Below are 11,894 nucleotides of genomic sequence, written 5' to 3'. Positions count from 1 at the left end.
GTGCAATGACCGATCATTTTCATTTTCATTTCTTTTCTTTCCCCCTTTCTACTTTCCCTTTCTCTATTCCCTTACCTTTTTCTTCTCTTGATGGGGATTGTTTGATGCATGTGACGACGGTGATGACTTGTATATTTATCATTCTCAGGCGTCTCCTCCATTCTCGCAAGACTTATACCATTTGTCGCAATGTCGGGCATAATACAGGAGTTGATGAATCGCATAGTTAATTCAACGCATCTTTTCTCTAACCTGCCGTACCATCCATACCCAACGCCGTAAACGAAATTACTCACAAGGCATGATAAAAAGGAAATAAACAACCACGAAAGTCATAGCTGGAACTTTGTCCGTGTCTTTTCCATTCCACCTTTCCATTCCCATTCCTGCCCACTTGCTCGCTGAATGCCCTTGTCGATCCGTCTTAGCTTCAAGGTGAACCTCGGCCCGAGTTCTTGCAAACCGGCCTTGATGCCTTCCACACCCTTCATCTCCTTGCCATCGGGGCCCACGACGGGCTTCTCTGTCTCACGCTTCTCGCGGAACACGTATCGGTGGCGACGGACAAAGATGTAATCGCGTTGGTTTAAGATCGTCACCACCTGCCGACCCTCCAAGTCTGGCTGCGGCGGGAGCAGGGTCCGGAAGAGATGCGCGGTGAGAAGACCCAATGGCGTGCGGAACCCTTGCAGGATGAGTTCCGGCCAGTGGTTCGTCGGTCGTCCGTGGCCGGGAAGCTTCTTGCCCTCGACCCAATTGGTCAAGGAGAAGTGGAAAGTCGGGCCCGACGGCAGGTGGACGATTGTCAACCCGGACGGCCGCTTCTGGTCCTCATGCATGACAATCACAGCGGTGTAGTTGCGGTTCGACGCAAACTTGCAGATCTCGCGGATGGAAAACTTGTAAGAGTATCGATGTGCCGTCCGCCGGATGTATGTGCTGTTCGGGAACAGGTCTGTCAGCAGCTGCGCCTCGTTGTGCAGCGTTGAGTGGATCGCGGTGGTGACGAGGATCTTGGGGGTGGGGAATTCGTTCGTGACGAGCGTCGGGAACTTTGCGGCCAGCGCTTCGGGGATGATGTTGAGGTTTGTGCTCGTCGTCGAGGGCGCGGGACTCGTCGCGCGCTCGCTGGGTGTGGGTAGTTGGTTTTTCTTCCTCTTGGGTTGTTGTTGGTCTTTTGACTCTTCCTCTTCGTCAGACTCGGAGTCGGTCATGATCATGCTGTCGACTTCATCCTGTTCATCCTCATTGTCGTTTGAGTCGTCCGGCGCATCGCTCATGTGTTGGTCACCGTGATCACTTGCGTCCTTCTCTTCTTGCTCCTGGTGTTGAATTCTTTCCACGTCCACGCTCAACCCCAAGATGTTCTCCGTATCGCTGCCCGGGTCATCCCAGACTCGCTTCCTCTCCAATGTCAGTGGGATATTCTTGCGTAGTCGCTCCTCCTTCAGCGCGGGATTCTTTGCTTCCTCGCGCTTGCGCGCAATTCGTTTCTGCCGTCGTTCTGCATCGGCGATTCGCTTGCGCTTGATGTGCAGAAGTTGTCGCTTGATTTTGTTTGCCGGTTTGACATCAGCAGTCAAGGGCGCGGCCCTTGAGCCTGCTTTTTTTGCGGCCATATTTGTTGATGCTAGCTCAATGGCTGTGGTGCAGAAGCTTGTCACTGAGAAAAAAAAAAAAAAAAAGCGGAAAAATATTTTCCCGCGCAGACTCAGTGAGAGCTCCGGCACGTTTCAAAGGAGAAATTCTGTTGAAATCAAACTGATTAAGACTAATTGACGGATTGTAAGAGAAACCCGCATTGGTTTCTCTCTTCACTTTGTCGGGACTACCGCTGTCCTGTGCCTGGACCAAAGCGAACCGTTGTGGATGACTCAACCAACCCCTCTCCGTCTTCTCCGTCCCCTCCGCTTCAAACCCTACTTTCACGCCCGAGTACAAGCAAGAACCGCCGCCACCTTCGCTCCGAAAAAGAAAAGCACCGCTATGGCCACAATCACAACCAAGACCGGCCAGGTCGTCGACCGGTCGATCTTGGAGTCGCTGCTCCGCCGTCGAATGTTTTATTTTCCTGCCTTTGACCCTTATGGTGGGGTTGCTGGGCTGTACGACTACGGTCCCCCCGGCTGCGCGCTGCAGCAGAACATCATCGATGTCTGGCGGAAGCATTTCGTGCTCGAGGAGGATATGCTAGAGGTGGATACTACCATGCTGACGCCATACGAAGTCCTAAAGACGAGTGGCCATGCCGACAAGTTCGCCGACTGGATGTGCAAGGACCCCAAGACCGGCGAGATCTTTCGCGCGGACCACCTGATCGAGGAGGTGCTTGAGGCTCGTTTGAAGGGCGACAAGGAGGCGCGCGGGCAAAAGGTTGAAGAGAACGATGACAAGGATGCGAAGAAGAAAAAGAAGAAGGTCAAGGAGACCAAGGCCGTCAAGCTGGATGACGCCGTGGTCGCCGAGTACGAGCAGATCCTCGCCAAGCTTGATGACTATGACGGGCCTGGATTGGAGGAGCTGATCAAAAAACACGACATCCGCAATCCGACCACCGGCGGGGAATTGTTGCCTCCTGTGTCCTTTAATTTGATGTTCCAGACCTCTATCGGCCCGAGCAGTAACACGCCCGGGTTCTTGCGCCCGGAAACCGCGCAGGGCCAATTCCTTGCCTTCCAGAAACTGCTGGACTTTAACCAGCAGCAGATGCCGTTTGCCTCGGCGGCCGTGGGCAAGTCATTCCGGAACGAGATCTCCCCCCGCTCTGGCTTGCTGCGGGTCCGGGAGTTCCTCATGGCCGAGATTGAGCACTTTGTCGATCCGGAGGGTGGTAAGAAGCATGCCCGGTTCGACGAGGTCAAGGATGTCGAGCTGTCCCTGCTGAGCCGAGACGTGCAAAAGTCTGGCCGCACGGAGACCCAGACAATGCCCATTGGCAAAGCGGTGGAGATTGGTCTCGTGGATAACGAGACGCTGGGCTACTTCCTTGCTCGTATTCAGCTGTTCCTGCTCAAGATCGGCGTCAACCCGTCGCGCCTGCGGTTCCGCCAGCACATGGAGAACGAAATGGCGCACTACGCGACTGACTGCTGGGACGCGGAGCTGCACACCAGCTACGGCTGGATTGAGTGCGTCGGGTGTGCTGACCGCAGTGCCTACGACTTGACGGTCCACCGTAAGAAGACCGGAGCTCCTCTGTTCGTGCGCGAGCCGCGCGCGGAGCCGCTCAAGATCGAGGAGTGGCAGGTGGATGTGAACCGGAAGACATTCGGACCGCGCTTCAAGAAGGACGGCAAGGCCGTTGAGGCAGCCATTGAGGCACTGTCCCAAGAGCTTCGGGAGAAGTTGGCCCTTGATTTGGAGAAGGACGGCAAGATCGAAATCGACGTTGAGGGGGTCGAGAACGGCAAGGTGCAGCTGGACAAGAATCTCATCAACATTGAGAAGCGGACGCGGGTGGAACACGTTCGCGAGTACACGCCGAACGTCATTGAGCCGTCGTTTGGCATTGGCCGGATTCTCTACAGCTTGCTGGAGCACGTCTACTGGTCGCGTCCGGAGGACGAGGCTCGCGGGGTAAGTTACAATATCTTCTATAACTACAGCTTTCAAGGTTGACGAAACTGTAGGTCTTGTCGTTCCCTCCCGTGGTCGCCCCGACCAAGGTGCTCCTGGTTCCGTTGTCGAACCATGAGTCATTTGGCCCGCTGGTGCAGCGGCTCAGCGCACGGTTCCGCCGCGCCGGCATCGCCAGCAAGGTTGACGACTCGTCGGCCAGCATTGGCAAGCGGTACGCGCGCAACGACGAGCTGGGCACGCCGTTTGGCATCACGGTCGACTTCCAGTCCGTCAAGGATAACACCTTCACGCTTCGCGACCGCGACACCACCAAGCAGGTCCGTGCCAGCGAGGATGAGATCTTCCAGGCCGTCAAGAACTTGGTCAGCGGCGAGGAGACGTGGGAGGATGTGCGCAAGCGGTTGCCAGAGTTCACTTCCCAAGAATTAGATTAAATTAGGACTGTACAGGATATACAGGAACGCAGGAAACTTGAAGATATTTGGAATTATTCATGTGATATTGATTCCTCAGGCAGGAATCACCAGCAAGAGGAATAGATGAACCAATCAAATGGCACAGAGCACAACTCGGGCATTCTTCCACCTCATCACTTATCATCGACTTCAGGCCAACGCCCTAACAACATTCTTATGCCTAGCAATGAGCTCTTATTTACATTGTCCCACTCTCGTCAATAGTTGAAAACAAGGATTTATCTCTGGGTGCGCCGAATCATGGCACCCGCCATCACGTCCGCCAAGATCACGCTCTCCTGTCCACTTTTCGCGGCGGACTTTGATCCCCGGAATCATGGATTTCTACTCGTTGGTGGTGGTGGTGGAGAGGGGCGCAGCGGTGTTGGAAATAAGATTGTTGGGGCTCAGCTTTCCTACCATTGATGTGTTGGTCCTAACGATTGCTTTCGTGTGTAGGTTTTGCTAAATACGTCGCGACGCGATGAGATCTCCGAAGTTGTCGACATTGAACTCTCTCGGGATGAGGACTCGGTGACGTCGCTGGCGGTTGCGCGGTCGGATGACGATTCGTTGGTGGCACTCGCGGGGATCAATAGCTCGCAGGCGGAGCGACGCAAGGGGGTGAACCAGCACTTGCGGTCCTTTCAACTAGAGTACCCGCCGCGCAAGAAGAAAGACGGCAACGATAATAATGATGGCAGTGCCGGCGAAACGGAGAGAAAAGAGAGAAAGACGCGAGCGCTATCGCAGGTGTCCTTGTTTCGACAACATACCCCCGCCGGCGAGAAGACCGATGACACGTATCAGCGACTCCTGCGGCTGTCACCCTATAAGGACGCAAAGGATGCGCCGCGTATTGGGGCCATTGCGACTGGAATGGCACCAGCGGGCGAGATTGTAGTGTTTAGCCTCTCGCCTGAGCCGAAGGCGACGGACGTAATTGCACGGATTCGGCTGGGCTCCGGCGAAGAGGCCGAGGACATTGACATCCTTGATCTCGAGGACGATGGCCGGTTCCTCGTGGCGTACACGACGGGCACAGAGGTGTTTACATTCGAGGTGTCTACGTCGCAGCGGTCGGAGACGGCACCCGAAGTTCTGTCGGTGTTCAAATCACCACAACCACAGAGGGGAAAAAAAGGACGGCCACGGTTCCGTGCGTTGCGGTTCCTCTCACCAACGGCGCTCCTCCTTCTCCAAAATGCGCCGGATCGTGGGGGTGCCGAGCTGGTGCTCGTGTCGACGACGGGCAAAGGCTCCGTGCTGCAGCGCAAGCGCCTGCGCAATTCTGTCCGGATCGGCCTGGCGCTGGACGTCCGTGACCTCGGCGAGGGTGGCGGGACGCCTGCCGGGGCGCGACAGTACGTTGCAGCTGTGGCCGGCAGCGACCAATCGATCGAGCTCTTCACTTTGGAGCGCAACGGCAACCAATCACGCTTCGGCCGCCTTCAACGATACACAACACTGACGGACGTGCATCCATTCTCCATCACACAAATTTGCTTCTCACACTACCGCCCTCCTTCTCCATCGTCATCATCATCAGCAGCAACCCCCCCACAGATCCTCAAACTCGCTTCCCTCAGCCTCGGCAACACTGCCGTTGTGCACACCATTCCCCTTAAACTCTTCCCACCACGGTCATCATCCACAACAACAGGCACCAGCGCCATCCCGCGCTACGTCCTCAAACCACCCGTCAACACCGAGCTCCGCGAGACGCTCTTCAGCTGCGCCGTCGCGCTGGTCGTCATCGCCGTCTCGTGTCTGCTGCTGCAAGCCTGGACGGAAATCCGTGGCGGGACGCCACCCTACCTCGGCGCCGCCGATTGGCTGCCCGAAGGGATACGTGCCAAGGTTGCCCGGCCGTATATGTTTGGCGAAGGGGGAAGGCCGCATCCTTTCTGGAACCCGAACCCGCAGCCGCAGGTTCTTCCTCGGGAGTCGACAGCCGCAGCATCGGATAGGAAGGTGTCTACGAATGCGGAGGATGACGGTGTTGGAGTAGGCTTGGATGATGGGATAGAGTCGACTGCTTCTGCTTACGCCTCATTGTCGAATGAGCTATGAAAAATCCACTGGACCTGGGGTACGGTATAATCAATCTCAACATCACTCTTGGGTTATCATATTCTTAATCTATCAAGAATGAATAGACTTGTTTCCTGTACAGTATCTAATGAGCTCTCTCGTAGACCACTGTCAAATTCCAAACAGACACACGTATATTCGTTGTATTCATTCCTCTCTCACAAACAAAACACACAAATTATTAGAACCAAGCAATTAACTGTCAACACACAGGCGCGCGCACGACATGCAACATGGGTATAACTAAGTCATTGTCATATAGATCCTTGCCTTTCTTTTTCTTTCTTTTTGCTTGTGTCTTCAACTTGTTCTTAGATTTAGATTATTGACCATTCCCCGTCTTCTTCCACTTCAACAACTCCGCCAAACTCGCCCGGCTGCAGCCCATCTTGAGGAACTCATGCTGCAGGAGTTCCTCGGCGGTGGCGCGGCTCCGGACGTCGACGCAGAGACACACGCTCAGGAAGGACTTGAGTTCCTTGCTGAGTTTCTCGGGCTTCTTGAGACGGGGGGTGCCGTTGGTGGCGATCAGGTAGAGAGCCTTGAGGGGTTCTTCGTTCAGGTACGGGGGTTCGGATTCAATCATCTCAATCGCCATGATACCCAGGGACCAGCAGTCCACCTTGGGCCCGTATTCTTTCTGCTTGACGACTTCGGGAGCCATCCAGTACGGGGTGCCGACCATGGTGGCACGCTTGCTCTTGGCTTCGGTGAGTTTGGCGCAGAAGCCAAAGTCGGCTGTTTTCTATTAGTGCCTTATCTTGGGGAAAGGGAAGAGAAAAACGTACTGATCTTGACGTTGCCCAACCGGTCAAGCAAGACATTGTCGCTCTTGATATCACGGTGAATGATGTTTTGGCTGTGCAGATGTGCCAATCCTTTGCATGTCTATAGCCTGTCAGACGCAGTATCAAACGTTATGGCTGCAAAGAGAACTGACCTCCAAGCAAATTGTGGCAATCTGATCCTCCTGAATCACCGGGTTGTTGTCAATCACATCGGTAAGGGCACCGCCCTCCATAAATTCCATGACAACCCACAACTCGTTGCTCTGCTCCTGCAGGAACGAGTCCAAAAAGTTGACAATGTTCGGATGCTGGCTGTCCTTCATGACAATGATTTCGTTGACAATCAGCTCTTTGCGCGGCTGACTCCGCAGATCCATCTGCTTGATGGCAACCTGGGCCCGCGGCCCATGCGTCCGGTAGAGCTCGCGCGCCGCCGGCGAGGTCGCGTTCTCCTTCACCCGTGCCACGTACACCGATCCGGACGCACCCTGCCCGATCTTGCGCTGCTTGGCGTACGAGTCGTGCGGGTTCTCCTTGGACACCACCGACCGGAGTTTATCCATCACCTCACTCTCCGTCATGCTCGACATGCGCACCTCCTTCTGCCGAGGCTCCGCCTTCTTCGTGAGCGCCGCCTCCGCTTGCCGCACGCCGTCGGGCAAGGGCTTGTTGTTGTTGGCGTTGTTGTTCGCCTGCTTGTTGGCAATGTTGAGCGGCTTGACTGGCTGCACGGGAGCTGGCCCTCGGCTCGACGGCGCCCCGTGCCCTTGCGGCGGCCGCGCGCCACCCTGGTTGTGGGCAGGCCGAGCAGGTGATCGCCCGTCATGCGGCGACGAACCCAGCTTCTGCGACGACGCGCTTGTGGGCGGCGCCGGGGCCGGACGCTGGGCTGTGAGCTGCCGCTGACCTGCCCCCGGCTGCTGGCGAGGCGCTTGCGGAGCGGGCCGGCTGGGGTTATACCGGCTGTTGCTGGAAGGATCCGAGTCAGATCCGTAACCTCCAAGTTCTTGCTTAGCAATTGGAGTTTTGGTCTTGGGTAGAGAAGCATTGTACTCCTCCAGCTCGCGTCGCTCCCGCTCCCGCTCTTCCTGTGCTTGACGCTCGCGCGCCTTCCGCGCCTCTTCCTCCATCCGACGGCGCTGTTCTTGCTCTCGTTGCCGGTCCGCCTCCAGTGCCCGCTCCCGGTCTTCTCTCGTTGGCGTCCCCGGAGCCCCATCTGTCCGCCGTGGCGGACTGCTGCTGCCGGTGTCCAACCTTTGCGAGGGGCTCGGCGGCGGAGGACGAGGCGGCGCGATGCCATTGCCATTACCCAGCTGTGACGAGGGGCCCTTGGCTGATGGCGGAGCTGGCAGGTTGGAATAGTACTGTGGATTCTGCTCCCGCATCTTAATGTCCGAGTAGAACTCCAGCACCTCAATAACGGCCTGCGGGTTCTTCTTGTAGTCTTCCTTGGTAATGGCCGACGTCGTCAGCAGCTTCTCCCACTCCGCCGGCAGACCGACAAAGGCCCCTGTCTTTGCGTCGAAGCCGACGTGCACGCGGTGACTGAAGTTGGTCGGATTACTGACGCCGCCCATGCCCGGACATCGTGCGTAGATCTGGTCGATCCACTCGTAGATCTCATGGTCGCTCTTGACCTCGCAGGTAATGGTCCTGGTCGGCGCGTCGCGGCTGACAATGCCCACCTTAATGTTGGCGTCCTTGGGATTGGCCAGGCGAACAATCTCAAAGCCCATCTTCGTCTCTTCGGAGCGAGTTACGCTGGTCACCGTGTTGAGCGGGATCGACAGTACAATTTTGCCGGCCTCATTCTTAAGGAAGTCGAGCCGCTGGTCCCGTAGAATCAGGTACCGCTGATTCCATTGCGCCAGGAACTTGTCCTCCTTGCACCGGACCCATCCCTCCTTCACCACGGAAGTGACCCCGAACGCGCCGGCACCGCTGGATTTCTGCTGCTGCGACCCGAGCGAGCTGGTGCTGGGGAACAGCGAAAGTGTTGGAGTGCTCGGAGAGTTCAACGACATCTGACTGAACGAGGTCGCCACACTCGAATTGGTCGAGGAGCCAGTGTTTAACCGTGGGCGATCAACGGGCGGGCGAGGGGCTGGCCCGGGGTTCATGAACTGATCGTCCGAGAAACCACTGCGATTCAGGTTCTGATCAGCAGGGGGGCCTTGGCAATCGACACGGACATTTGCTGAGACTTACTTCGTGTTCGACGCCATGATGAATGCCTCTCTTCTCTCAAGCGATCGGGACGACTGCTGGGGCGTTGGCAGTCAGGGGGGGAGGGGACTGGATTTCGGCTACCACTACGCAGGAACTGTCAACGACGATCGGTCACATGGAATGCAGACATGGCGCGCCAATGCAAACAGGAATTTTCGGAGCCGGACTCAAGGCCAGACCGCACAACTGCAGCGCAGGCTTGCTGTGATGGGACTCGGGGGCTGGAATTATCATACCTATTCAAGCCTCAGGCAACAAGGCAGAAATGGAGCAGCGCATCCACCCCGGGCTTCATTCAGGAGAGGCGTCGAGATTAATCGACGACGGGACGGCGTCGAGTAGGCCAGGATGCGGGATTTGGCAATGAGGAGAAGAGACTGAGCGAAAAGAGTCAGTAGTCCAAGACTAGGGGGATGGGATGTAGTAGCGCCAGCAGAATAATTTCATCCGATGCGCCCCGGTGGACTTTTTTTTATTTTAATTAGCAACCACGGTCAGTCAGATATCAAACAGAGCGATGAGCAAGACGAATGTAATTTCCCCTGACTTCAGCTGCTTCATCAAGCGCTCTTCATGCAGTGGAGTTGGGGAGGGGGCTTGAGAATACGACGGGAGAACAATGAATGACAGTGCTTAGAATGGGGCTCCTTTCGGGGGACGAATCCACCCTCCATGGCTTGCATCAATGGACCCATGTTGTTTCGCGTTTCTATTGCTTCTCGAAACTCACGCGACTAAATGTCTCGAGTCTTTTTATTCATCCAGTGGCCGTGATGACTTGATGAATAGTCCAGTCGCCCTATAAGTACTCCCCTATTGCTCTGCGCCGGAGCACTCGACACCAAAGATCATGCGGCCGGATGGCGATAAAAAAAAAAAGCATAAATCAGGAGCCATGGTTCTTGCATCTTGTTCCTCTGGATCGTCTCGGGCAACTTTCACTGTCCATGGTTAGGGATGTTGGATTGCTGGTTTCGCCTAGGGACCAGGGCCCCGGATTCAGAATATCCATCATTTGCTGCAAAATCCCGTAACTATTGTTCCAGATGCTTTTTACACAGTATCTACAGACGCAATCATTATCTCGTAGATTCATGCCTCGGCGCCAAATGGATAATTAAACTTGAGGAGTGAATTGAGCCCTCCAACCCAGCCGTCATCCGGCTCGGACACCCCAGTCGTGCGTCGCATCACACACGGCACGCCGCCTCGCCAGTCGTCTTTACCGTGCCGAATCTCTTCATCCCAGACTCGCAGCTCCATGCCCACAGACATTCCCTGCTCCATACTTTTGCCATCAATGCTGACTTCCACTTCCCGGCCGCGATTTTTCTTGCTGAGACGCAGGGTGACGGGCGTGTTAGATGGCAGGACCAACGGTCGGAAGCTCAGACTTCGCGCGCAGACTGGCGTCAGAAGCAGTGACGGTACGAGCGGATGCACAATGCTGCCTCCGCTGCTCAAACTGTAGGCCGTGCTACCCGTGGGTGTCGACACGATCACCCCATCGGCCACGGCTTCCGTGAGAAACCGGCCGCCCACGAACACATCGACGATGGCAAGATGTGGCTCCCGGCCGCGGTGGATCAAAACCTCGTTCAGTGCGTAGACCCGCCCGTCTGACTTCGGCCCTTTCGCGTGGGAAAATTTAGGGGTGCTGAGCGGCCGACCATCAGGGGAAAAGAGGCCCACACGAAGTCGGTTCCGCATGAGGATGCGGGCTCCCCGAGATGATCCCAACGACTTGCCGCGCACAGAGGACCATCCGGTCGGGCCCATTCCTGATTCAGGTTCGACGTCTGCATTGCTCGGCTCGGCCTCCCCGAGAATTCCGGCCCGGTCTCCTACCCCAGCGCCGGACATATAAACTTCCCGGAAGGCTCGCTTGTACTCGTCAAACTTCCACTCGCCTAGAAACCCTAGGGTGCCCATGCTAAAGGAGAGCATAGGCGGTACGTTATGACATGTAGCGAAAAAAGCCGACGCTCGCAGGATAGTTCCATCCCCGCCGAGAGTTACAATTAAGTCTACTTTGTCATGTGTAAACGCGGAAAGGGGAGCATCTGATGTAGACGTATAGACCGGAACTGGGAGTCTAGAGTGCACCTCGTCGGCACTGCTCGGCTCAAGAATGATCGAGAGGGAGGGGTACGTCGATGTGATATGTCTACTCGAATATCAGTTTCTTGTTGGATACACTGTCTTGGGTCTTCCGTACTCGATAAATTCCACCAACGAGTTCGTCACTTCGGGTACTCGGTTTTTCTTGACAATGAATATATTGCGCGGAGGCGACGGCCATCGGAGAGACAAGAGATCGCTCCCTCGCGACTCTGAGGGTGCATCAGCATTGACTGTCGTTCATGCGCACCGAAACCCTAAGGGCGCACACCTTGATATGACGGAAATAGCCTCTGAGGCAGACTGTCGATATCGCGTATCTCAGCTCGATACGCGGAAGCAGAGAACCTGCGCCAGCCATTTATCCTCCACGGCGCTGATCGATGGGTGAAAAGACAGGCGCGCTTCATCATGAATCGTCGTACGGCTGAAACACGCGGCAGATCGGCTGGACTTGTTCAAATGAAGCTGAGAATACTGTGCTTGACATGGCCATTTCTCAACCCTCTCCGACTAATGAGCTCGTTTTGACAGTCCTCATATACAAAAGCGGAGGGATTCATTCAGCAGATCAGCTTATCCGGACATCGACCCGATCTCCCCGTGTCACGTGATCAGACAAGGGCTT

The 11,894-nt window shown here is 55.9% G+C and overlaps 6 protein-coding genes across 6 annotated transcripts; 3 read left to right on the top strand and 3 right to left on the bottom strand.

The window, feature by feature from the left end:
* Nucleotides 1-5: 5 nt before the first annotated feature.
* Nucleotides 6-230, top strand: VTN49DRAFT_1416 (uncharacterized protein; the record flags this gene model as incomplete). Its single annotated transcript, XM_069409028.1, has 1 exon — nucleotides 6-230. The coding sequence occupies one exon, from the start codon at nucleotides 6-8 to the stop codon at nucleotides 228-230; it is 225 nt and encodes a 74-aa protein (XP_069270455.1).
* Nucleotides 231-332: 102 nt separating this feature from the next.
* On the bottom strand, nucleotides 333-1,619 carry VTN49DRAFT_1415 (uncharacterized protein; the record flags this gene model as incomplete). The annotated part of the gene is made up of 1 exon (XM_069409027.1): nucleotides 333-1,619. One exon carries the CDS (start codon nucleotides 1,617-1,619, stop codon nucleotides 333-335), a length of 1,287 nt encoding a protein of 428 aa, XP_069270454.1.
* A 367-nt stretch (nucleotides 1,620-1,986) lies between these two features.
* On the top strand, nucleotides 1,987-4,013 carry VTN49DRAFT_1414 (uncharacterized protein; the record flags this gene model as incomplete). Its single annotated transcript, XM_069409026.1, has 2 exons — nucleotides 1,987-3,576; nucleotides 3,630-4,013. 2 exons carry the CDS (start codon nucleotides 1,987-1,989, stop codon nucleotides 4,011-4,013), a joined length of 1,974 nt encoding a protein of 657 aa, XP_069270453.1.
* Nucleotides 4,014-4,295: 282 nt separating this feature from the next.
* On the top strand, nucleotides 4,296-6,107 carry VTN49DRAFT_1413 (uncharacterized protein; the record flags this gene model as incomplete). The annotated part of the gene is made up of 2 exons (XM_069409025.1): nucleotides 4,296-4,433; nucleotides 4,494-6,107. The coding sequence occupies 2 exons, from the start codon at nucleotides 4,296-4,298 to the stop codon at nucleotides 6,105-6,107; spliced, it is 1,752 nt and encodes a 583-aa protein (XP_069270452.1).
* A 343-nt stretch (nucleotides 6,108-6,450) lies between these two features.
* VTN49DRAFT_1412 (uncharacterized protein) lies at nucleotides 6,451-9,141 on the bottom strand (the record flags this gene model as incomplete). Its single annotated transcript, XM_069409024.1, has 4 exons — nucleotides 6,451-6,866; nucleotides 6,917-7,016; nucleotides 7,069-9,058; nucleotides 9,125-9,141. 4 exons carry the CDS (start codon nucleotides 9,139-9,141, stop codon nucleotides 6,451-6,453), a joined length of 2,523 nt encoding a protein of 840 aa, XP_069270451.1.
* Nucleotides 9,142-10,237: 1,096 nt separating this feature from the next.
* Nucleotides 10,238-11,676, bottom strand: VTN49DRAFT_1411 (uncharacterized protein; the record flags this gene model as incomplete). The annotated part of the gene is made up of 3 exons (XM_069409023.1): nucleotides 10,238-11,312; nucleotides 11,364-11,478; nucleotides 11,538-11,676. 3 exons carry the CDS (start codon nucleotides 11,674-11,676, stop codon nucleotides 10,238-10,240), a joined length of 1,329 nt encoding a protein of 442 aa, XP_069270450.1.
* Nucleotides 11,677-11,894: the final 218 nt, after the last annotated feature.

Source organism: Thermomyces lanuginosus (assembly GCF_041956635.1).
Source record: "Thermomyces lanuginosus strain ATCC 200065 unplaced genomic scaffold VTN49scaffold_22, whole genome shotgun sequence".
NCBI classification, from domain to species: Eukaryota; Fungi; Ascomycota; class Eurotiomycetes; order Eurotiales; family Trichocomaceae; genus Thermomyces; species Thermomyces lanuginosus.
Note: the sequence above shows the minus strand (reverse complement) of the source record. Positions and strands in the feature narration are given on the sequence as shown.